A 25,806-nucleotide genomic window follows, 5' to 3' on the forward strand; every position below is an offset into this window, starting at 1 on the left:
ATGAATACAATATTCTAAGCTGGATTTATTTTGTTCCAGACGTTAATGTATTACACAAACACAATTAAATGGGTAGGAGGGCAGAGGAAATATAGGAACAAGCAACCCATCAACAAAAACAAAGCGCCTCCTTGACATTTCTTCTGTACTTACACATGAAAATGCCCCGTAAAGTTAAACAGCTTCTCAGTCAACATAGCTGGGATTTTAGATAGATGTCAAGAAAAAATCCTCGCAACTCATTCATGTTTGTCATAACCAAATTTTAATTAGTTTTAGAATTAGAAAAAGAAAAGATTACCTCATGCAGTGTACAAAGGCTTCAGAACAAATTCATTAATGCAAATGAGATTAACTACTTCAGCTTTTTTTTTTCCCCTTAAACAAATAAGAAATGCAAAACCTCAAGGAGTTTCCAAAAAGCCATTTAAGCTAATTTTCCTCAGTCATTTTTGAGCACCTAAGAAGACATCGGTCACTTCCTTGCACTCCAGAAGTGCATTCAGAAGCACATCTTTCAATACAAGGAAGTTCTAAGAGCTCTCTAAATTACAAGAGCTTCAAATGACAGTAAGTGCAAAAATGTTCTCTTAGTGTTTTCCAATTAATGAGGTAAATAGTTGCTAAAAAAAGCCAAACCCAACCAACCAAAAACAACCAGCAAAAATCCCATGAACAGTAACCAGGGAGTGTAGCAGGAAATGAGCAGGATATCAACTCTTTGCACACCGGATGGGAAGAAAAAGGCAAATCTGAAATACATGGTTATGGTGCACAGGAATGGTGTGAAAGGAGGGATGAGGACTGAAAAACAAAACTACAATCAATACTTCCCCAGCAGAATTTTAAACCAAACCACTCAGCAGATCCCCAATGGCTGAAAATAAAGTGTGTTTATTAGCATGTCTGGTGAGCTGGACTATCAGTGAAGAGGCCGTACAATGGTTACAATTATAGCTGACTGCCTGACAATGCTGAGAATGTAAATGCTGCTCTGACAGCTGCATCACATCCCAACCAACTACACAAAGACTAAAAGATCCATCCAATTATGAGTTCTCAATGGCAGCTATGGGGCCACAATTACAGAGCAGTAGCTCCTGTGCTAATATATTACACGGCAAACAAGACTGAGTTAGCAAAATGCGTTATAAAAAGTATAAAAGTTCTTAAAAAGTCTCTAAAAACTTACTTTTTTGGGAAGAAGAAATATTAATCTGTGGCCCGGCATTATAGGAATAACTGAAGTGTTTGTATCAGATTGCTGGTGATCAACTCCTTGCAAATCAGAGGTAAAATGCCCCAGGGTGAATGCCTGAAAGCCAGCCAGACAGTCGGGGAATTTATTATCTACAGCACAATCAGCTGTGTTTGTAGAGGGTGAACTAACACTTGGGTCAGAAATCTCTTTACTTGGTGTGCAGAGAACAGCGTGAGACAGAGGATCTAACAGACAATTGCAGTTCAGTCCTACTGTCTGGATCCTACATGCAGTCCTGAGCGTAGTTTAGGTTTCTTCCTATGGGACCTGCCTCGCTGGGGAGGGTGTTCTTCTGCGAGCTTGATGAAACGTGGCCTGGAATCCTGACAAACCCCATCAGAAAAGGCAATTCTCAGGGAAAGCCAGTTTGAATTTGAAAGACAAGGAAAGCACGAGCTGTTCGCTAAGGTAAAAAAGTCAAGTTTCTCTTCCTCAGGATTACCAAACCCCGACTGATCACCCTGCTCACTCTGCTGTTTGACAGAAGGCAAATCTGGCCGCTGTTCACACCAGCTATTGGCCGTGACCACTGCGAGCTCCAAGTCAAATGAAGCAAATCCCAGCTCATACAGCCTGGCAGGGCTGGGGAAGGACACGCTCTTGCTTCATGCTCACCTACAGAATCCTATCATTTCCTCACTCCTTGGAACACTATTTGAGAGTCCCCAAACTCATGGTGAACTCTTTTAGTTCCAACTGCTTTAAAGCTCAATGCAAACTCTACAGTTTCCATTCAAATCCTCCAATATTTTTTCCGCTGCTTTAATAGTTCCTTTTCCTCATTGCAGGGCATGTTTTAAAGCCTAATAAAAACTTGCTCTCCTATCTAGATAAGGAAAATGTTGCAACAACGGATGCAAAATTCATATCACCTCCCCCAGATTTCAAAGTTCACAATGCTATCAATCCAAGCCCAAGTCAGACCCCATCTATTCTTTGGCCACACAACAAGGCCTTCTTAATCTAAAGAGTACAGTGGAGCTACTTGCTCTTCAAGCTGATCTGACCTGCATTCACCTAAGGAAATACTTTCTCTGAATGCTGAAATGTTCCAGGAATCTGATACTTACAACTGAAAAATGTACCGCAAATGGAATCTAATGTTACAGAAAAACAAACCGAAACAAAACAAATACACTCAAGATTTACAACATTGAAGACCCAGTTTTTTTCTTAGCAGTAACTTCTGGGCTCCTTTAAATTGCTCCTTAACTTGAAACTCATCACTTTCTACTCTGCCCCTCACCTTTATCATTATAATCCCAGCCAAAGATTCAACCTTATTTTAAAATGCCAGCATAATAGGATGTGTGTGAAAATGCCAAGAACCACAGGTGACAAAAGATTAATCCTCAGCTTTCAGGAGCCCAGCGTAACCTCTCACCACATCACCCCTTATCGAGCAGGAGAGATTCGGGGGATTTTTATTCTTGTTTTTTTTTACCTTAAAAGTGAGCTTCATCCAAAAAACACATTCAACTGTATGTCTGTGGGGCTTCAGAAGGTACCTTTTTTCCCCCCGTTTAAAAAGAAAAATAGAGAATCGGGGTTAGAAAGAAATGATAAATACGAGGGTCTTTGGGAGCCCACCGTTAAAGGGGGCTTATCCAGGAGCAGTCATCTTCCTCGATCTTGGTGTTTTTTTGTTTTTGTCTTTTTCTTTTTGTCCTCTGTTTTGGGTTTCAATGCACAGACGCATGCAGACACACCAGCAATCGCTTTGGGTAAATCAGTTCCTTTGTACCACTTATTTTTCTCCTTATCATAAACTTGGACTGTTTTGGAGAAGACTGTTTCTTCCCAGCTGTAGCCTCCGAGTATATAAATTTTGCCTTCCCAGACAGCCACCCCTGACTCACTGTTAGCTTGCAGCAGAGGAGCAACTCTGGTCCACTGGTTACATTGAGGGCTGTACGACTCCACGCTCAGAATATCAAAACGAGCCATGGTTTCTATGTTGTCATCACTGCCACCAATAGAATAGATATTGTCCTGTAAGGTACACATGCTGTGCCACCCCCGGGCAGTGATCATCGGTCTCTTCTCCTCCCAGACATCTGTGCGGTAATCATAACACAGCAGGTTTTTTCTGTACGGGCCAATTTGGTAATCATGGCCACCTGAAATGTACACAAATTCCTTGTAGACCGTTCCAGCATGGCCATAAGTAAACCTAGGACAGGCAAACAGAAACAGGCCAACTTCATACTTGCACACATTACACAAGCATTCAACAAGAACCAGTACTGAAGAGAATAAACAGTAACTAAAGACAGTAACCAAACCCTTTGGAGCTCTTAGAAGAGGAATGCTAAGGTGAGGGACAGCCTTCAATTCCTTGAACATACCCTTCCTTTACACGCTTTTTTCCCCTCTTTTCTTTCCAAAAGAAGTAGCTGCAGTACCAGCCATGGCAAACTGGAAGATGCATTGATAAGAGCCCAAACAAATTAATACTTACAGGGCTGCAGAACAGTATAAACTTCACGCTGCACTCATGAGCCTCTGCTACCATCCTTTGTAGTCATGGTCTCAACAACTCAGCCTCTATGGCAGACAAACCTACCTTAGCATTATTTTAGCCTGGAATGCTTTTGAACTGTGCCCTGACATGCTTAAAATTCAATGTGGATAGAACCTGAAGGTGTTTTTATTTTGTAATGTAAGAGTTTGTCTCAGCTACACAAACTTCTTCCACATGTAAGTGCCAAGTGCTGTTATGCCAGGAGAATAGGTGGAATGGAAAGAAAACCCACATTTACCCTGAAAGCACGATACTCTGGAGAAAAGCTACAAGACGCTCATTATTCTGTATGCCTACCAAAGCTTCTGATCCCTGACCACTGTCTGAATCAGATATATTAGCAAGCTCCTACTTCAAGAAACACAACAATCATTGACATACGTGGCCTAAGAATGCTGAGCGGCCAGGACAGACGCTGCAGCTAACAAGGGCTGATCACCTTCAGGATGATACCACCATTTAGCCACCCAGGAAAAAAAAGGACAGGACTAAAGTGTTATGCAAAAAGACAACTCAGAAATGCCACAGCTCCCAACCTGCCTAACTGTGGAAGAATAACACTCATGCTTGGGATGTCTATTTGACAAGGGATTCCCTGAGCACACACATTCCTGCTTTCACACCTGCCAGAAATGCTGTGGCAGGTGTAATGCAGACAGATGCATCTCTACCTTATGTGTGGTCTCTCAGGGACAAAAATTGGGACCATAAGTCTCCAGTGGCATAGAATCAGGTTGCTGTAGATGCTTCTCTATATACACAGGGATGGGTCTTAAAAGGTAGAGTGGAAGTAAGGGGAAAAGAAAAAACCTTAAGTTAAGAAAATATTCAATGACATTTAGAGAAGTATGATAAATGTTCTCCTACAGTACCAAGAAAGAGGAATTCTATGTAGGTAAGAAACAGGCACTCCACTCTCAAGTGCATGCAGGCAGTCCAGCACAGACAGCTACAAAAAACACTTCTGCTTTCCTTTTTGCCTCCATCAATGGGCACGTCCAGTGAACTGCAATTGCTACAACAGTAAATTGAAAAAGGCAATCCTACCTGAAGCATAAAATTGGCCATCAATTTGTTGGTTTCCAGTATAGGGAAATGACATGTTGCAATAGCTTAGAGGTGTTTCTCTTAGCCTGACATATGAGAAGACTGTTCAAGGTTGTACATACACAGCTTTGCATTAATAGAAACTGCATGAAACCTAATGCACAAATTGAAAACAATCAATAAGAATCCTTTCTAAAAGCCATGTGGTTTCAACAGCAGCATTTTTAAGTGTGCAGCACAACAATACCACGAGTCCAGACATTCCCTAACAGAAAGCAGTGAGTATTTTGGCAGCACCATCTATAAGAGTGGCCAGAAAAAGATAAAGACATTGAGGAGAATGAAGTTGCAATTCTACTATCTATTGCAGCTAAGTGCCAATTTTGACTCTTTCCCAGATACAACGCTGCAAAAATTACAGCTTCTGTCACAGTACCACCATTTGGTGAGCATTATCTACAATTTATGTTCTTAAGCAAAAGAAACCCCACGCACTTGGCCTAAGTTGATACAGCTTTGGGAATCCCCTACTCCAAGCAAAGTCCTGGCGAGCTGTGCTTGCTCAGAATCCTGATGTCCACCCGTTGCAACCATGCAAGATTACTCAGGACACAAGCAGTAGAACAGACAGCATCGTTTATTAACCTGTTCCAACACACCTCCTCGCACAATTGCTTTCAGTTGTTCTGCCAAACTTTAACCTAGAGCCACTCAATTAATTTCACCAATGACTACATCAGACTTTTGCAAAGCCTACTAAAACAAGAACACGTTGCACAAACCTCTGCTCTGCCAAACTCGTCAGTCACTGCTGTTCCCTCGTGGGCTAGAAACTGTGTCAGCAACTGCTTCCAAAGAGCTTGGGAAAGCGGATACAAAATAGAGGACCTCTCCTAAGAATGGGAAGGATATCCCACAGCCTTAATGAGATTCAGGCAACATTCACTTGGAACAGACGTGGGTCTCACTTGCAGCAGATTTGGACAAGGTCCATCCTTTAGGTAGCGTGGCTAATGTTTTCCAAGTTAAGCATCTGCCTCAAGATGTTGTGCTTTCTTCTCCAGTAAGACAGCATTACTTCAGTCAAAACAGCTTCACTCCTTCCAAGGACACGGTTAGGGAAAACAACATGTTGTTTTGACCATGTTGCCATGGGAAAGGGCTGGGGAGCAATATGAAGAATAAAAGAGCCTGAAAAGGTCTTTAGAGAAGCATTGCTGTTCCTGCACACAGTAACATGGATGTAGGATTTGGCAGTGGAGGTCTGTGTGCCAAGGATGCAACCGCTGCTGTGGCAAGCAATAACCCTTCCAAGAAGGATAAAAGGAAATAATAATCACAAGAACAAACAAAAAAACCTACATTTTATGTATGTTCAAAGTAGAATCTTTGACAAATATAACTTCTGAGAGTCCAGCATCACACAGCTCAAAGCAAGCTACGTAAGCCAATACCCTACAATGATTTAACACGAGCCCTTCACTCCAGCAACTGCCTGGAAGATGATTCCTCTTCTGAGAGCAGACAGAGACAACACCAGAGCCATGGGCAGCGTGCCTGCTTCTGCTGGCCATGTGCCTAAGAGGACAAAAACCTGCAGATGTTCTCTTCAGAGAGAAGATGATGGAAGAACAGAGGAAACAAAAAGTCCGAGCAGAGACAAGTCTCTCATCCCTCCAGTGCTGTCTGCAAACACCTGAAGCACGTCAGCAAAGGACTGCCCAGAACCCTTCCAGCAGCCCTGCACTACTGCCAGTCACACCTCTCCTCAAGCTCTAGCAACACTTGTTTTGCCTCTCTATTTAAGAAATGCATCTTTGTGTTTTCACCTCTAAACTGATTTTGCCTTCTGCAACCTGCATGAAGGAACAAGAGCAGGCAGGAGAAAACACAGAACTTCTTTGGGATGCAGCAATAACTGAAAATCTTTGCAGTCCCGCAGCCTAACTCTGCAGTTTATCAACCAGCAAAGTCAACATAAGTGGGATCTCTCCCATGAGGGGAACTTTTGCTTAGGCAACCTAATAAAAAAAAAAACAAAACAAAAGAAAACAAAACAACCTCCCCAAAGCAAAGTTCACTTTTAAATGCTGCAGCTGCAAAATCCTCAAAGCCAACACAGAGGTACTGGTGGGATCACATAGACAAGACTGCCTCTTTTCAGACAGCTTGCAGCCTGCTCACCTTAAACTAACCATGCAGGCTTCCATGAGACCATCTAAATGCTGGGAAAAAAACATACCCATATCTGTTCCAAAGTACGTGCTTTTCCAGCAACATAAAATGCATTCAGGTCACATCCACGTTTCATTGAAAATGTTACAAGAAAAGCTGTGCTACAATTTCTATGAGAAGTTACTGCGATCTCACAGGTCATCCCAACTACCAGAAGGGCCCAGGAACTAAAGATAACTCTCACATGAAGCCCCTCAGGAAAGGTTGTGGTGTTTAGACTCAACTGCTACACCTGCCCATGTGGGCATTAGGAAAGAGAATAAACATCCAGCTTCTTAAAAGCACTCAAGCCCGGCTGTTAGCTTGGATGAGACTTGCTTTGTAGCACCTGCCCAAAACAGAACCGGGCAGCGGGCTTCTGTGCCTCCAGTGGCTGCCAATGGCTCTGCAACAAGGGGAATAAGGGGAGAAAAAATGAACTCTAAATTCAAGTGATTCTAAGAAAGCAAGTACCGCAGGTTGCAGATATCATGAAAATACCACCCATACAGCCAGCACCCCTGTAACTTTGAAGACTGAAACACTACAAAACCTGAAAGGCTGTTTGCAAATGAAACGCTATCGTGTCACACAAATGTTCATTCAATATCCTGAGCTGCTGTTACTAACAGTAAGAGTTGCAGTACTAAAGCCTCCCCAAAGTAAAACAGCTAAGTTTGTAACTCTGCAGACATGGGGGAGGGGTCACACCTGCTGGAGTTATCTGGTATTTGAATTATAGGTAAATGTGGTTCATTGCAACAGCCAACCTAAGCAGCCAGAGAGAAACACCTTATAGGACAACCATCACTCCAAAGTGACAAAGTAAAGCCAAACCATAAAAGGCTTCAATCAACATCTAATCAGGGCCTCTGAAATTAACACCAAGAGACCTCAGGAAAAAATGCACAAATAACACACGCTGATAGGGCTTGCTTCTTGTGGTAACATGCTGGTCATACCGCCCCTTGCTTCCCTTCTAAGGACAGCCACTCATCATGTACTATCATGTAAGCTCCCTCTATTCTTCAAACACAGGACAGCTTTGCAAATATCTCTGTTACCTTGGCAAACCTGCTATATAGGACCACGAATCCTTCTGAGGACTATAAGTCTCCACTGAAGAAAGAGCCCCATTTTCATTCCTGCCACCGACAGCTACCAGCATGTCAGTTATAGCTCCCAGGTAGAAATCCACACGACGTTGTCTCATGGAGGCAACCTGCCAAGAAATGACATGTTGACATCTTCAAACACCCAGCAAACAAGCTGACAATGCAGAGTCCTGCCTGAGGATAATTGCTTCTTCCTTTTTATTTGAGAAGCTACTACTTTTTATCCATTATATCCATAAAACACTTGTAGTTCTTCCTGCAGGAGCATGTTACATTGCACTTCTTTACAAAGAAAGGAGACAACAGGAGGCACCTGAGCTTATTACTCTGTACATGTTTCAGTTTTACATGGATGACCTTCCCAAACTCTATGAGTAATGTACATTGAAAGCACTCAAAAAGAAACCCAACTGAACCTCACAGGATGATTGCTTCAAAAAGTAGGAACAATATATTGTACAGATCCTGCACTGCCCGCAGGGTGTTATGGCAGGACTGTAAGTGAATAAAGTCATTCTAAAGCAGCACAGAAACATCTGTTAAATATCAGAGATGTTTTCCTTTTGCATCAGGCCCATCTCTAGTTACAAGATGAACTACGCAATCACCTCTCAGTCTATTTTAGCATTGTTCCCAAAGGTTCCTTAAAGAGTTACAGGTGGATACTGACCAGGAATTGTACTGCTTAGATGCCCAGATCCCAAGTGAAGCTTGAAAACATGCATGCAGCTGAAGAGTTCAGGGCAGAATTTAAACATTCCCACCAAAGATTCCAGTAGCTGCTTCTCCACTAAAAGAACTCATTTCTCCATTTCCAAGTGTTGGCACATTCGCTATTTTAACAGGCCCTTTCCTTCTACCAAAAAGACGAAAACACTCTGAACATTAAGAACTTCATACAGAGAAATAATACAGCTTAAGCCTCACCTTTATCCACTGGTTACAGCGGGGATCATACCTATAAAGGAGATTTGAAGCTGCATCCCCTCCGTTGTCTCTTGAAAAGCTGCCTCCGGCTATGAAGATGAAGCCTCCCAAGACTGCAACACAGTGGTGACTTCGTCTGGCCGGGAGAGGGGTCTCTGCTACCCACTGCCCCTTTCTGACATCCAAGAAACAAGTATCATCACTCAGTTCTAGGCACCGTTCGGAAACCTCCCCCCCAACAAAGAGGAGCCTTTCCTCACAGGTTCGCAGAGCTGTCCGCTTGTTTTGCAGCACTGGCTGAGCAGTGACGTTGTTATGGTAGTTCACTGCTTCTTCTATGAAGCCCTCACAGTTTGCTTCTTTGGGAAGAAGAGAACACACAGCAGGCTTGACTCGATGGAGGAGATCGCTTTTAGGTATCAAGGGAAAGTGAATGTTATCCAGAACCTGGTAAGCCTCGTTCTCCCTTTCTGGGTACTGGGTAAGCCACTGCAAAGCAGCCTGCAGCAAATCATGCTCACACTCCTGCTGCACATTGCTGCTGTCCAGGTACTGGCACAGCTTCTGCAAGGAAATGTTCTGCAGGAAGTCTGGAGTGAAAGACAGCGTGCCAAAGTTCTGCAGGATGAAAGAGTCAATGTAGGAGTCAAGGCGCTTCAGGTTGTAGATAGAGGCCAGCTCTTGCAGGTACAAATAGTTCTCCTCGCTGACTTCATTCTCAAGATACTCACAACAGAAGTCCACAACCTTCCAGATCTGCAGCAGATGAGCTGTTTCGAGCACGTAATCAATATTGCCTCCATCCAAGGACAGCTCACTTCCATAAAGGAAGTCCACCACAGCCTTGAGACCAATGTAAGAGGCTCCAAAAAGTTCAACTTCTTTTTGATGAGCTTCTCGCATACCAATGGTGAACATAGAGTTGAAGTAGTCACTGCAAACAGCCAGGAGGTTGCGATGGGCAGGGACTCTCTGCTCATCCACAACAAGGACAATATCACAGAAGAGGCCTCGGTGCCTCTGTTCATTCAGACTCTGAAGAACCAGACTAGAGTGGTCATCCCATCTGTACACCTGGAATAAGAAACAAGCACGTAGGATCAGGCGTGTTATTCTCATCTCGATACATTTCAGCATTCACAAAGCGTCTTCCCATTTCGCACACAAGAAAAAGTTACTTGTGTTGTACTTCTATAGCAAATTATGACTTGAAACTGTTGGCACACAGCACACGGGAAGCCCGAGTGCCTCACCTCACTTTGAATGGCGCACGCAGGCTCTTACCGCTTCCTACTCTCCATTCTAGTTACAATTCACTCCTACTTCCTCCGCAGCGCCGCATCCAAACGCCCTCCCTGATGATTTACACAGGCATAATTTTCTGAAGCTCTTCCATTCATTGTCTTCAAGATCCGCTGCTGACACTTCCTTTCTTTCCTGTCCCCCAGATGACTCCTCACACAGCTCTACACAATTGAGCTACTCGCTAAGGAAGACACACATACAGCAGTATGGCCACGTTTTCATTCAGCCCGTGTATTGTTTGGGTTAGTGCTTACTTGACAGCTACCCCCTCCTCAACGCCTCTCTTTCTTCCCGTATTATTCCAGACACACACACACACTGCATTCAAAACTAATACCTGTTTATTTGTGTGCAAAGATGCACGCGTGGATAACTCATTCCCATAAGACTACTGCGTGCTTCCAGAAGCGAGGCAGTTCTTGTTGTAATGAACAAGGCCAGATATTTCTCTTTTAAAGGAAGTGGAAAATGCCCTCACAACATGTCTGCTAAGTGCCCTTCTGGGAATGTTCTGCCCCCAGGCATTCTTCCCACTACTCTGTACAAGCCATGGAGCTTTGGAGGCAACCAGCGTTCCCTTCCTTCTTGCATGCTTACCAGTCTTAAGAAGAACCTGTCCTGCCTGATACTTAAAGAAAGAGCTTGTCCAGTGTATCAAGGGATACCACATTGAGCTTCTTCCTTCTGAAGGAGTCGAATGCCTTATGGTACAGTCAGTTACCTTGTGATCTCTCTTAATAAAAGCCAGGTTACGTTAAAAGCAAACTCACAACTTTAATTACCAAATCCAAAACAGACAGCTGTAGAGCCTGTAAGAACATGTACAATAAATTGAGGTAGAAAGGAAGCACGTCTTTCTATTGCACCTACACGAGTTCTAAACAGCACCAGCTGTAAGAACGGATCTTGCCCAGTTCTTCAGCCTGCATTCCTAGAAGTGACACCTTGAAAAGGTGCCTCAGCCTTTATCTACATTGGGAATGGTCAGGCATGGGCAGAGGTCTCCTCAAGCCACCAAGACATTCAGCCTTTCCTTTCCTAGGCTACAGATTCTCACTTTCTGCTCTGGAAATCCTAAATAACTTTGGCATCCCCTGATTCCTAAGCAGAAATCATTTCCATCAGGCTAAGCCATTAACAGGTTGGTTAAATCACAACGGAACAACTTCTTTATCCACCTGGATGAGGAAAGTTCAAGTCCTAAGGCCGAGTTCTTTCCCCTGTACTCAAACCTTACTCCAGATACTCAGTCTGTGTGTGTAATTTGGTAATCACACTTTCATACAAGATTACCATACTTAACATACAGAGCTCACCACTGTCCAGACATGATGGCAGCCAACTGTCCAGAGCTAATGCCAGTTTTGGGAGCCTGACCTCCCACATCTGCTTTTTAGCAGCTGTGGTACAGCAGTAGGCAGGCTGCCAAAGATTAAACCCAAACTAATAACCAAACGTGTTGCAATAGAGAAGGTTTAGCCATGCAGCAGCATGTCCAAGCTCCAGCATTTCCAATGCTTCCCTAATATGACATACATAGAAGCAGACATCTGTAGCAAAACTGACCCTGGTCATTTACTTTCCAGTTCAGGTCCTGAATGCCATAGAAGAACAGCCCTCCACATACACACGGCAGCCCCAGCAAGAACCTGCAAGGGACATGGCTGATCCCCGAGAGCTTCAACTTTCTCACCTTGAAGCTGATCCAAACAAACAGACCCAGGGTACTTAACTTGTATGTAAGGATTTGCTTTCCACATCCCCACCAAACTGCAAAACTCTCCAATTTCCTCATCCTCTTTGCCTCGTCGTGTTCTCTGAACTTAAGATAGTAACTACAGCAGAGACAACAGAGTAACTTCCAGAGAACAGTAACAAGAGCTGCACCAGAAAAAAATACACAGGCTTTAGAAGGTTTTATCTTCATCTTTCTTAGCTTGAGAAATGAAGATGCCCAAGCAGAGGTCAGGGAGGAGAGGAGATGAGAAGAATAAAGGTTGTAAAGGACAAACACTTGAAGCAGCTATGGCAAAGGACAGAGGACAAGAGACAATAAACATCACCCTGTTCTGAGTCTAACTCACAGGATAAAGTTATCGGCTTAAACCTATAACATATTTCCCTGCTTTGTATGCGGCTGATCATTCCTCTAATGTTCTCCACTGTGCACATAACGAGATTACACCAGGCTGCTCGAGTCGCCAGAGATTCCTATTTACTCAACCAGCTGTACAGGCAGCAGCACAGGGTTAACAGATTGACAGCCGCTGTCCAAGCAAGGAAACAAAACAATGCTGCCAAGTGAAGTGATGTTTAATGCAACGAGTTATTGGTACGTTCAGAATAAACCACCTCAATGGCAGCCAGGTCCAGCGCTCAGGAAAAGACAGCATTGCCAAGGATGCATTTAAAGGTCTGTTCTGTTTATTGTTTGCTGTTATAGCTTTTAGAGTGTTAACCTTTTGGATTCAAAGATCTAATTGGTCTCAGAGTCAAAGATCTAATTAACTTCCTGCACCAGGACTCCTCCAGATCTGATTCATTCCAATTTGATAACACAGATCCGGGCAATGAAAGTTGTAGCAGCTGCTGGCAGTTCATTGCCTGCAGCGCCTGTAACCTGCTGCTCACAGCAGAACCACAAGGCAGCTGTTGGTGCTGTGAGACAAAGTGAACGCAGTGATCGCTGCTGGTGTCACCATCTTACAGAGCTGAGGTCATTGTCTGCAGCTCACCTGGAAGGGCCTTCAGCAGATCCCCAACCACGGCCAATGGGTTATTCCAGACAGGCATCTCATACACAGAAAATGACCTTTGCAAACCTAAGGGAACATCCCCGAGTCCAGCAGAATTGCTGCTTGTGGGATCAAGGCCCTCATCTCCTACACAACAAAGGTGACACCTGCAAAGGGCTCCCAGCTTTGTGAGATGGAGCAATACACAAAACCCCCCAGATAAATCTCATTGAATGAGTGAAGCTTTGGTGCAGAGCAAGCACTGCTGTGATGATGTGGGTTTCATTTTTAGGTTATGAGTCACGACGAGCAGATCCCCATTTGCTGCTGCTGCTTTTTTTTTCCTTCTTTAAACAAAAAAAAACCCATTAGGGAGCAACTGGTTTCTGAAACCAAAGAGGCGTGCAGGAACAGCTCTGCTATTGCACGTAAGGCTCAGAACATTCACTCTCAGTGCATGGGAAGGAGATGCCTTCACTTATTGGCGCGCAGCAGGAAACGCAAACCAACCTTGGAGGATTCGCTGATCTTGTGCGGGCGGCAGATCCTGCTCTGCCTGGTGCCCTCCATGGCCGGCCGAGCCGCGGAGCTTCTGGAACAAAGGCAGAAAGAAACGGTCAGCAGAGCGTATCTCAACGTGCTACAACAGCCCCACACCTCCAAACCATCCGTTCTTTGGCGGATGTTCCTACCTCTCTCTGTCAACACTCGTTGTGCCAACAAGTTGGCTGCGTGCTACAGGGCATTACCGAAGAGCGGTGCACGCAATAGTGATGACACAGCGCTCACCCGCACCGCCGGTCCCCGACACAGCTGCTCGGGGTGAGGACCGCTCCTTTCCTGGGATCACCGCCCGGCTCCGCACCCTTCGGGAGGTTGGGCAGCCCCGGCGGCGCCGACCCCGGCCCGAGGAAGCCTGAAGGCGCCTCCCCGCTCCCACGGCCCGCAGCCTACCAAGGGATCGCAGCGGGGGCGGCTCGGGCTCGCCGGGGCCGCCACCGCCCGCGGAGCCGAGAGGAAGGGGAGGAGGAAGGAGGGAATTACCAGAGCGCGGCGCTCCCGCGGGGCAGCCCCGCTCCGCCGGCAGCCGCACAGCCGCCCCGCGCGGCCATGGCTCGCCCAGCTAATGCGGGCGGAGCTGCGGGGCCGGAGCGGGCCGGGTGCTGCGCTGGGTGCTGCGCTGGGTTCTGGGTGCTGTGCTGGGCGCTCCGGGCAGGCCGGGGCCGGGCGTGGGGCGGGCAGGAGGCAGAGCCTCGGCTGCTCCGGCCCCGGGGCGGGCGGGCAGACCGCGCTGCGAGCAAATGGCGGCGGGCTGCTGCAGGGGCGGGATCGGTCCCGGTCCCGGCGCTCCGGATCGCGACGTCAGCGCCGCTTCGGTACCGGCGTTGCGGGATGCCGGCGGTGCCGCCGGGCGCACGGGACGCGCGTGTGGGTGTTACGGCACAGCGAGGTGCCCGGTGCCCCTCCGGTGTTCCGCATCGGGAGCGCCGTGCCGCCCTGTGCCCAACTCGTTAGGGCTGGAAACGACCGCTAAGATCTATCCAATCCAACCAACGGCTTCCTGCCCAGCAGGAAAAGACCCACAGAAGACTCCAAACTCCTGTATCAGGGCTCGCTGAAGCCAGAAATGCGGGTATTTCCCCCTCCGTGTGGGGAAACTGAGCACGGTATTTATTCCTCCGTGCGTTAAAAGGAAGGAAAATAATCCATGACAACGTGTTAAAGGCAAAGAGGTTAAAGGGAAGAGGTTGGTCCTACGAGGAAGCATTGAATACGAGGGGTTGAATACAACCCGATGGATGCGATTGGAACATTCCAGCTCCTGGGTCAGAGCTGACAGAAATGGAGCTTTTCTCCTTCTATGGGAAATGCCATTTCGGTCACCCACCACAACCCCAGGAAACACGGGGAGCTGAGGAACAGGCATGGAGAGACAAGGACAGGCAGCTGGAACGTGTATAAATAGCAGTAAGGAGCAGCCAAGGGGTGATGAGTGCAGACTAAGAAGTAATACGATGTATTAATACTATTATGAGCAGCTCATGGTCAGCATGAAGGCCTTTTAAAGAGAGAAAATGTGTTCCGAAAGGGATAGAAATTCAGACCTACTAACGTGTGGTTATGATGTCATCAGCCAGAGCCATACAGCATGGAGTGCTGCGCAACCAGGTGCCACATCCTACACCTGTGCTGCCTTCCCAAAGGTTCCTCTGTTCCCAATGACATCACCTCCATCACAGCCGTGCACTGCAGCAAGAAGATCATGTCTGGGGCCCCGAATCCACAGCAAAGCTCACATCGTTCTGGAGCATAGAGGAAACTGCTGGCAGGATTGGGGTTTCCCACTGCATGGCATTCAGTGATGTATCCCACACTTAACACAGGTGATCTACCCTGAGCTCTCTGGACATGTTGAGTGGTTATGAGGTTTCTTAATTGTCCAGGCTTTCCATTTACAGTCTATACAGATTCTATGATAATTCTATGTAATTCTATGATTCTATACACACGATATGTCAATAAGCAAAATAATCGACATCCCCCCCAAGCTGTACAGCTCTGCAGGCATTCCGAAAGAGATGGGATGCTTTTTATCATGGAATGGTTTCTTTTATTATTAAAATTGCAAAATCCGGCGACCAAGCGTTGGTGGATTCGCACTGAGATGTGCAGGGAGCGGGTTTAAGACTCTGCTCCACAACATCCAGTGAGATCTATTCCAAGCTGGGGAGTGCAGTGCCAAGGACCTGCCTCTGTGTGCACAGCGCAGCCGGTCCTCACCGCCGTGCCTGCAAATCGCGCTCTCTCTTTAGCGGACTGATGTACGGCTGTATTGCCAGCACTGGAAGCGGAGCCCGGCAGGGGGAGATCGCCGCATCCGAATGGGGCTCAGCCGCGCACAGCCGCCCCGCCGCCCGCACCTGGAGCGCTGCGGCCCCGTCCCCCCGCGCGGACGGCAGCGGGCAGAGCCCGGCTCCCATTGACTGCGGTGCCGAGCGGCTCCGCAGCGCTTTGCCCGGCTCCTGCGCTCCGGGGCGGCTGCGGCATCCCGCACATTGCGGCGGTACTGCCGGCATCCTCCGGCACCGGCGGGCAGCCCCTCTCCTACCTGCGCGCCGCGCTGCTCCGTGCCTCCCGCTCGGCTACCTGCCGTGCGCCCGGCCCGGCTCGGGGCCCCGCCGCTGCTCCATCTTGTGCAGCGCTCCTCCTTCCTTCCTCCTCCTCCTCCTCCTCCTCCCTCCCGCAGGAGCTACACGGACACCGCGGGCCGCCAACACACCATCGGCCGCTCCGCGCATCACCGCGGCGGGCCCGAGCCCCCCTGCCCTCCGCCCGCCCAGCCCCGCATCCCCCCCCCCGGCTCTTGCATCACCCCTGGGCCCCAGGAGGGGCGGGCTCGGGCCGGCTCAGCGCAGGCCATTGGCAGCATCGGCGCGGCGGGGGCGGGCCGGTGGTGGCAGCGGGCTCGGCTCGGCTCGGCTGGGCTCGGCGCTGCGCGGTGCGGTGCGGCTGCAGCAGCGGCGGAGGGCCCCATCTCCGCGCCGCTCCGCGGCCGCCAGCCCGCTTCCCCCAACGTCCCCATGGCCACCAAAATCGACAAGGAGGCGTGCAGGGAGGCGTACAACCTCGTCAGGGACGATGCCACCGACGTGAACTGGTAGGTGCGCCGCGGTGCCGGCATCTCCTAAACGGCCACCGATGCTTCCCTATTCCCCGAATCCTCTTCCCTCTTTCCCTCCCCTTCTCCTCTTCTGCCTTCCCGAATGCAGACCTTTAAATACCATCTTCCTTCTCTTTTCCCCTTCCCAAAGGGTGACGTTTAAATACAACGGCTCTACGATCGTTCCCGGAGACCAAGGGGTAGACTATGAAACCTTTAAGAGGAAGTGCACAGGTAAGCTCCTTCCCGATGCCTTTGGCACCAACAGGGGGAAAGAAAGGCAGAAAACTTGGGGGAATTGGGATTGCTGCTGCTTCCCCCGTCCTGCACGGTTGGGTTTCCTGCCGCCTCGGAGCGCAACTCCCCGAAGTCCATAGTCCAACCACTCCTTTGTTTCACCCCCTGGCTTAAGGTCCTTGGGGCTTTTTCTGCCCTTCTGCACAATTTCTCGTTGCTTCTCCACCACCACCAAGACAAAAGGTTTGATTAGGAAGGGTCCCATTGTTCAGCAAAGCGTGACCTCTTGCCGACGTGCACAAAACTGTTCCCTTTTGGTGCCTACAAATGCACTCGGACAGCTTATTGCAATAAATGTATCCCGCACGTTGCATTCCTGGTGCTAACGCAGCCCGGTGTACAAGACTTGCTCAGGTTTCTTAAGAAGGTGAAATCTGAGCAGCGGTTCTGCCCCAAACAATGCGCTGGGAACGGTGGGCTGTGGCATTGCACGACCCACCCGTGGGGCTCTGGGTTTAAACGTGGCAGCTGATTGTTCCGCTGCTGGATGTGGATTAGCAATGGGAGAAACAAAGCCTGGGGAAAACCAAAGATGAACAGACAGTCATTTCACTTCACCTGAACGCAGCTTTCAACACCTTTCACAAAAAAGCTTTGGGGTTTTTTTTTGCTCCAAAGAACTTCTTGGGGGATATATGGGACAGCTTCTCCCCTGTTGTTTAACAACACCGGTATGAAGTGTTTGTAATGAATTGTAGATAATGCTGCTCTACTGCTGGCAAAGCTTCCTCCCTCCTCTAGTTAATATAGGCAAGTATTAGGGCTGTCTGTGTTGTTAAGTTAGATGTTTGTACCGCAGAGGAGTTGGGTGCTGAACAATCTCCCACTCCTCCAGGTGCGCAGAGCCCTGTGGCACTGCAGGCAGAGCCCCACATCCATAGACATGCCATTGCCTATTCCATGGGTCTTCCCCGCCCCAGGGCTTGGCTGCATTCACTGGGTCAAAGAGAAGGATTTCCAGTGATTTAAATGAGGATTAATACTCAGTTCCAGCTGTTCTTGGGAGCTCTGCAGGGAAGATTCTCAAAACCCAAAATCGTCCTTTAGATGATGTCAGAAGAGCTGATGACGTACGTGGCAAAAACTCCCTCCCACCTAGATCTTAATGTGCATCACTGGGATAAAGAAGAGCTGCCAGCATGCAGGGGGACCCAGGGCTCTGCTTCTGAAGTTCAGCCCAATGTTATCTCACCGCTGTTTTCCTGGAAGGTCAGCAGCACCAGCATCAGAGCTGTGTTCTCTGTCTCCTCCTGTGGCCGAGATAACCGAGTGTCTCCAATGTCTCAGGACATCTGAGGCTTGCAGAGGAACCTTCCCCATTGATTTCACCTCCTTGTTTCTCAGCAGCTCGTACCTTTATTTTGTCTGGACTGATCGTTGATGTTTGGTCTGGAGTGGTACCCTCTACAGGAAGGCTTCTCATTGTCTCTGCCATAGCATGGGAATACTTACATCGTGTGGATAAGCAGGAGGAGGGGCTTTGGCAGGGAGCACTTGCTGGCCAGGCTGGGTTGGATGCTTGGAACAACTAATGGAGGCATCCATTACACTTTGGAATATGGCCAGTTTTCTTTTCTTGCCATTGCTCACATGTGACAAACCTTTAAAAAACAAGGTATTAAAATGGACAGAGGGTATGGAAACTTTGATATATACCAACAGAGTGGCAGGCTGGCCCCACTACTGGGGCGTTTTTACTAAAAGGGATTTGCACTTGTTTTAGGCATAGGCATAGTATGGGAAGAGCTAAGCGAAGGGCATCCATGGGGTAGAGGTGGCCCATTAGCCTTTGATGTGCAGCTCACCCCCTTCCAGCAGCTGGGTTCCCTTCCTTTTGCTCTTTTCTCATGCAGTACCTGGCAGGGCTGCTCCTTGGTAGATGAGAGGCAAGAGGTTCTCCCCAAAACCTTCTCTGGAGCACAATGACTGCAGGCCAGGGGAAGCAGGCAGGCTGAGGTCCCAGGCTCCTGGCTGAGCACCCAAAAGGAACTTCCTCCACCCACAAGTTAATGCAGCACTTGCAGAGGGTGAGACCAGGTTGTGGTGCCTCCATCTGTGCAGCCACCCTTTGTCTGGACCACTCAATTGAGAACAGGGCTCACACCAGCAGTTGTCATTTCCTTCCCATCTGGAAGAAAGGTGCCAAATGTTGCTATGAAGAAGAGCTGGTTGGAATATTTTTACTGGCACAAAGTCACTAAGGAAGAGTAGGAAGGGCTGGGAAGAGCTGCTAGATAGGATTCCCTCCTATTGCTGCATCTTTTCCCTCCTGGTGCTACCTCAACTCCTTCTATGTTTTGCCAGAGGGGGGAAGAGCTGCTACTGATACAAACAGCTTCGGAAAACATGATGAAAGGATTATGAAAAACCAACCCTGACATCAGAATGAACTTCCTTCCTTGTTTCAAATTCCTGTTTTGCCCCCAAAGCCACAAAGCGCTGCAGCTGCCTTGGGTAGAAGCTGAGCATGATTTGGTGGTTGAAGGTGAGAGCGTGAGCTGGAAACGCTCAGCGTGCAAAGTGTCACCAAGAGTGCTAATTCATGTGGCACTGAGAGCAAGGCGGCTTTCTGTGCTGGTTTGGAGGACATCTGCCCATGGTGGATATGGTGGATATGGCACTGCTTTAGTCTTCTCTGTCCTCCAGCGGCAGCCCAAGAGGTGTGAACACCTCTCCAGCCTTTTCTAAACTAAAGCCATCAGGCTGGTATAAACCACTGACACAGTCAAGTCCTTATTAGGAGATTAGAGGTGGCTGCTGATGGCACTTCCTCCTGCAGTCCTGTGTAATGACCAGCCTACGTGACTGCACCGGCCTTTGGCTGACCCAGAGAGTCTGGAGACCATAAGTTGAGGGCATTAATTGCGTCAGGGTCATTAAACGCAGTGTAGACACCCCCCGTGTCTTCTGGCTGAGAGCTGTTTTGGTTGGGTTTAGCAGCACAGATTACCTCGGCACTAAACAAGGACTTAATTCAGGGCTTTCGATCCTTTTTTACTTCACAGTTACAGCTTTTGCCTTTGCAGATGGCTTGGGTCCAGGCATAGCTTTAATTTGGTGTTCAGTAGTACACGGACATGAGACTTAAGCAAAACGCTGAGCTGGTGAATTTGAAGCCAGAAAGCCAGATAAGAGTTGAAGGTTATTGTACGGAAGGATGTTAAGGCTCCTGGGTTTTATTGTTTCTTAAGTTTCATCATTGGGCTGGTGTTGCTGTTGCTGAGAAGAGCAGGATGACTTACAGCCGAGATACCAAGGCAAACCATCGGGCAGAAACATCCGCTTCAACTTTCGGGTGCATCAGTAATAGCTGACTGCGTGGACAGCTGGGTTCACTTCCCATACCACAAAGCAGCAGAGCATTGCATGGCCTCTGTCTGTAGTTTATTTTAATTTCTTTCTTTCTTTCTTTCTTTTTTTCATCCTGTCATTATGGAGTAGAGGGATGGTGAGGCTGTTTCCTCCGTGCCACATGTGAGCACTTGTTTCTCAATGCATGTCTGACAAAAGAAATAATGAGCCTTTTCTTTGGAAAGCCCCAGTGCAGATAAATAATTGCAGTGACAGCATGAAATGGGATCGTTATTCATGTGTCTGAAAAGATCAGACCAAAAACACTCTGTGCATTCAGCGCGAGGAAGAACTGAAAATCTTTGGGCTGAAAGAAATGCCCTATAAAATCGTTCCTGGTTGACACAGAGAATTAGGAAGAAAATAGAAATGGAACTATCTTCTGGTACAAATGTGAGCTCCTCTGGGCTTATGACAGTTTGCCCTGTAAACCTTGGCTGGTATAATTTAGGAGTTAAGATCTGAGAAAGAGATCACCAAGATCACATTGGCACCTTAGGTTGGAGCTGTAAAAATGCACAAGGGGTGATGAATTAATGCACCCCTCAGGGAAGGAGGCAAAACTTAGAGACAAAAGCAGCGTGTCGAGAGGTTGGGATGGGTTCTGTCTGCACCTTGGCCACACAGCTGAAAGGGTGGCCAGAGAGGTGGAAAACTGACAAGTAAATCTCACATGAACCCAACAAAATAAATCCTTCACACAGCCTGTTGTGCACAGTCAGTAACTCACTGTGGGGAGTGCAGAGCTCTTCCCATGGGCTGCGTGCTCTGTGTCACCCTGATGGAACAGGCAGGTGAAGGCAGAGTGTTTCCATTCAGCGCTGCAGGAGGCATTCAAGGCCAGACTGGATGTGGCTCTGGGCAGCCTGGTCTGGTGGTTGGCGACCCTGCGCATAGCAGAGGGGTTGGAACTGGATGAGCACTGTGGTCCTTTTCAACCGAGGCCATTCTATGATTCTATGATGAAGCGACAGTGGATTTCCTTCTTGCAGCTGATAGCTTTGACTGATGAGTCGGTGCATTCCAACCCAATGGGGAATTTTTGTGTAGAGCTGAAACAAAGGGTTTGAGAGGATGAAAAAGAGGAGAATGCCATCAAGGAAATCTCTGCAGCTCCGCATGGAGCTTTGTTTACAGCCAAGGGCAGTTTAATCAGTGTGTTTGGGAAATCCTGCTTCGTAAGGGGCTGGGAGAGAAACAATAACTGAAGTTCATTCAGGCATTTGTTGTACTTCTAATTGTTTGTATAGCCCTCCTGCCTTGCTGTGCAACTGCACTTAAGGGAATGGTGATATCAGTAGGAATTAAGGTTAATTTCTGCTGTGTGTAACTTGTGAGATCTTCTCAAATAAAGCTGCTATTTCCGTTCTACCCAGATCTATTAATAATATCCTTTAATTGCTTCTCTCTGCCCTGAAATTCATGGCTGAGCGATGAGGAAGGTGGTTGTGTAGAGCTGGGCAGGATTTCCTCTTGCAGAGGAAACCTGTCTGTGATTTGTTGGATTCCCTCCACAGTCAGCAAAATTCCACATGGTGGGGAGGAGGAATATTAACGCCTTGAGGTTCTGAGCAGAGCCAGCACTGATGGCACCGATGGCTCCCAGCTGCAGCGAGGTGATCTGGCAGGGCAGAGCCCATTAACTGTGAAAGAGGAAATGGGAGCATAAAAGAACTGCTGCTTTGATCCCGCTATCGCTCGGAACAAGCTTCAGACTCACTGTGAAACTCAACTGCTTTTGCTCAGGGATTTTGATCAGGAGGGTCGCATAACCAGGCTGAGCCAGTGCTAAGACAGCCCGCATCTGTCCTTGTTGTCCTGATAGGAAAGGAGACAGGCTGATTGCTGAGGGCTCTGGTTCACTTTCCCTCGTGGCTTCATCTGCATCTGCTGAATTGCTCCTGGGCCACTGCAGTCACAGACTGGCATGCTAAGTTAAAGCATCGTGTATTGGAAGTCTGTACTGAATACATTGGAATCCTGCCTCAAGCAGGGCAGTGACTCAGAGCCCACATCTAACCTGCAGCTGCTCATTAAACTTACTGGGCCTTAACATGAGGTAGTTGTTCAGACACCTGGTCCAGGTGTTCTGATAGCCCACATGGAACTGCTGGGTTTGGTTCTGGGTGCTGCCATTCATCAAGCTGCTTTAGGACAGGTTAAGAAACTCCACTGAGAAGCAAATCCTGCTGCTTCCAGTGATCCCTGGGTTCATGCTGACAGACAGATCCCCGATAACATCCTTCCTATGTTACAGTGAGAAAGCACTGCTGGAAAACTTTGGATTCTTCCCATTCATCCTACATTTGCATTATCTTTATTATAAAGGAGTAGATTCCAAAGCAGGCTTCAGGCTCTGTAACAGCCTTTGGTAGAAGGAGCAGGGATCAAAAACCTCCACACTCAAAGTAGAAAGTGATCAGTCCACAAGAAGGGCTGTGACACAGTTACAGAGCTGCAGGGGACAGGACTTGGTGACATTAAAGTGCTTTCCAGCACTGGGTTCCCATAGGAGCCCCAGTACAATTCATAGCAAAGCGTGGCCTCCTTTCCCATCAGATCTGGGAAAGCAAAGTCTTTTTTTCCATAGAAGTGCTATTAGTAACGTTTGGGGATTTACTGCCTCTCTTCACCTTGGGTATTTCCTGGCTGTCGGTTCATTTACGGCTCTGATCAATCTGTCAAGAGGATTCATTGTCAGGAGCAGGAGTCTCACCGTAGGTTTGTTGTACTTGCCCGTAATAGGGCTTCTGAAAGGGAAGTTTTGTTTGCCTGCTGTCTGTGCACACGGCTCTTCTAGTCTGCCACAAGATCCATCTGAGTAAGATCTCTCTTTTTCTTCATTTCAAATCTGAGATCTTTGGAGGAGTTTGTTTGAAAGGCTCCAGCAGGCTCATGCAGCCCTACGTATGTTTTCCAGCTTTCCCTAGTAGTCCTCTATCAGTGGCAAAGAACAGGGAGAGAACAAAACAGGAGAACGCAGGTGTTCGGGTCCTTTTAGACTTTAAAACTTGACAGCTGGTGTTTAAGAATCTGAGATCTGTCAGCTTTCAGAGAACATTCCTTTTTTTTCCCATAGCAGCTCATCTGGGGATGAGCAATTCCCAGCTGCTTCTCCCCATTGCCTGAAGCTTCCAGGGCTCTCCTGACCCTTCCTGGTGCTGACCCAAGGGGTGGGATTTTGGCATGTATCACTGCACCTGCAGTCCGTGCTCTCACCTGGCAGCAGTCGAGACAGCGAGTACCTACAAAACACATTGAGCAGGTCACGAGTGTAACCGGAATGAGCACGACTCTTCTCAAAGAGCAAGTCTGCTCTTCTATTTTGAGTCATCTCACTTCATTAAAAAGGTCTTGAGCGCCCTGTAACAGATGCAGTAGCTATGATTAGATATATTCCACGATTGCACAACTGTCCATCTGCTCTTCTTCTCTGCACAGTCCTGGGTAAGGCTCCAGCATCCTGCGTGCCAAAGAGGCTGGGATAGGATGGATGGTGTCATGTGCTTACCAAGTGTCTGTTATCATGCAGGAGTCCAGCAGTCTCAGTGGATGAGCTGCTATGCAATGGAAGTACAAACGCCTCCAGACAAAGAGTGTACAAGTTTTTTACACATAGAGCCAGACTAAATAACTCTCACCTGGCCTGATATGGCAGAAACTGGCTGCAAAGCAAAGATCAGAACATTTTTTAAATCTAAGGCCTTCCTGTACAGGGCTTGGGAAAGAGCAGAAAAGCACATCTGGGGAAGCAGTTCCAGATTTGCTTTAGCTCCTTCTTCTCCCCTCCTCTTTCTCTTTCAAGCTCGTACTGCAAGTGAGCCAGAAATACCGCTGAAGGGAAAGCAGGAAAAGGATCAGATTTGCACAGTGGCCAATTTCTGGGTGCATTTTATAAAATGTGATCCTAATCTGGCTATCCTCTAAGAGACAGGCTGGGAAATCACTTGCTTCTCTTTTTGACTAGTGACCTATGAGTGATCAGGCTGAATGTGTAGCTTGGGTCAGCTCTGTGCTCTCAGACTGCCTGCTGACTGTATGTTAGCCATTTCCAAACTCATCAGCATGGGCCTTGTTGGCAAAACCAGATTCCCCCCAGTCCTTCTTTGCCAGCAAAGGACATGTGAGCAGAGCCCCTGTGTTGCCCTGTTAGCCCAGCACAGTGCTGTCATAGTGCAGTATCCGTGCTCTGACTTGGTTTTTAATCTGTGAGCAATAGGGGGGGATGTTTCTGGTTTTAATCACCTTATTTCTGTTCCTTTGTCCCTCCAGATGATGTTCGATTGTTTGGCTTTGTCCGATTCACCACCGGTGATGCCATGAGCAAGCGAGTCAAGTTTGCCCTCATCACCTGGATTGGAGAGGATGTCAGCGGACTGCAGAGAGCCAAAACTGGGACTGACAAGACTCTGGTTAAAGAAGTAGTACAGGTAACCCTTCTCAGCCAGTTCTCACTGCTTTTAGCTCTGCCAGCATCAGCAGGAGGTGAGAGAGGGGGAAGCGTTGGGTCATGCTTCATCTTACTGATTAATCCTTTAAAAAGAAGACAGTTTCTTATCGCCTGTCTTCTTACTATGAGAACTTGATGTCTGCCTTTCGAGAACTCAGGCATAAAGAACCTTTGAACTTAAGTTCATCTTAATTATTACCAGAGGAGGTAACGTGCTTTCCCCTGTGTTGCCAATGAGATGTTTCCCATCCCTTTCCTTGATAAGAAAATGACATGCCATCAAATGGTAGAGAAGTTAAGCAAGTGAAAGTAAACAGAAAGATCTATGTCCATTTTTAAGCTTTTCTCCCGAGGCCTTTTGTCTCTGCACAATGAATTCATGGACACAATCAAATGGAGTCTAAGGTTCATAGCAGTACCAATTAACCAACAGCTTTTAATAGCTAACTAGGTTTGAATAGTCTTCTGTTTGTGGGCATATCAGGGTAGAAGAGAAATGTGCTTGGTGCACACCTCGGAAGGACTGTGCTTGAATTGGATGCCCCAACAACGTGCCCAAGCTCTGTCAAAGTGAGGGAAAGTCAACAACTACCAGAGAGATGTGAAGGGTGGGAGGCTGCAAAGAGCTGCAGCAAGAAAGGCAGAGAAGATGATGTTCAGCACATGTATTCTGAAGTAGTATTTAAAATAAGATCAGCTCTTGAGGTTATTCCTTGTGGGCTGAGTAGCATTCCCAAATCCTGTTCTCAGATCTGTCCCTTTGGGTCTGCTATGTATCACTTGCAATTCCACTCCTTTCATGTTTGACTGGTAAATTGCGCGAGTTAAGAATCCAATGCAACATGAACTACCCCTGGCTGCTCGTGAGGAGGCTTCTTTGTACAGCAGATAAAAGCTTCCAGTTCTGTGATCTATGGGA

At 47.5% G+C, this 25,806-nt stretch overlaps 2 protein-coding genes across 4 annotated transcripts in view; one reads left to right on the top strand and one right to left on the bottom strand.

Moving 5' to 3' along the window:
- On the bottom strand, nt 1-16,364 carry KLHL36 (kelch like family member 36). 3 transcript variants are annotated; one of them, XM_072346722.1, is made up of 5 exons: nt 16,238-16,364; nt 13,639-13,720; nt 9,089-10,162; nt 8,111-8,268; nt 1-3,434 (listed from the first exon to the last, which is right to left on the bottom strand). In XM_072346722.1, the coding sequence occupies exons 2-5, from the start codon at nt 13,696-13,698 to the stop codon at nt 2,879-2,881; spliced, it is 1,848 nt and encodes a 615-aa protein (XP_072202823.1). In that variant the 5' UTR covers nt 13,699-13,720; nt 16,238-16,364; the 3' UTR covers nt 1-2,878. The 3 variants fall into 3 exon arrangements, with proteins under 3 accessions (XP_072202823.1, XP_072202824.1, XP_072202825.1); XM_072346723.1 differs by lacking the exon at nt 16,238-16,364 and adding an exon at nt 14,173-14,334; XM_072346724.1 differs by lacking the exon at nt 16,238-16,364 and adding an exon at nt 13,821-14,152.
- The window catches only part of COTL1 (coactosin like F-actin binding protein 1), a 16,859-nt gene continuing 7,260 nt past the window's right edge, over nt 16,208-25,806 (top strand). Inside the window, exons 1-3 of the mRNA XM_072346727.1 lie at nt 16,208-16,786; nt 16,941-17,023; nt 24,710-24,867. Coding sequence (XP_072202828.1) covers nt 16,710-16,786; nt 16,941-17,023; nt 24,710-24,867 — 318 coding nt within the window. The 5' untranslated portion in view covers nt 16,208-16,709. The remainder of the gene's footprint in view (nt 16,787-16,940; nt 17,024-24,709; nt 24,868-25,806) is intronic.

Source organism: Excalfactoria chinensis, chromosome 11 (assembly GCF_039878825.1).
Source record: "Excalfactoria chinensis isolate bCotChi1 chromosome 11, bCotChi1.hap2, whole genome shotgun sequence".
Taxonomy (NCBI): domain Eukaryota; kingdom Metazoa; phylum Chordata; class Aves; order Galliformes; family Phasianidae; genus Excalfactoria; species Excalfactoria chinensis.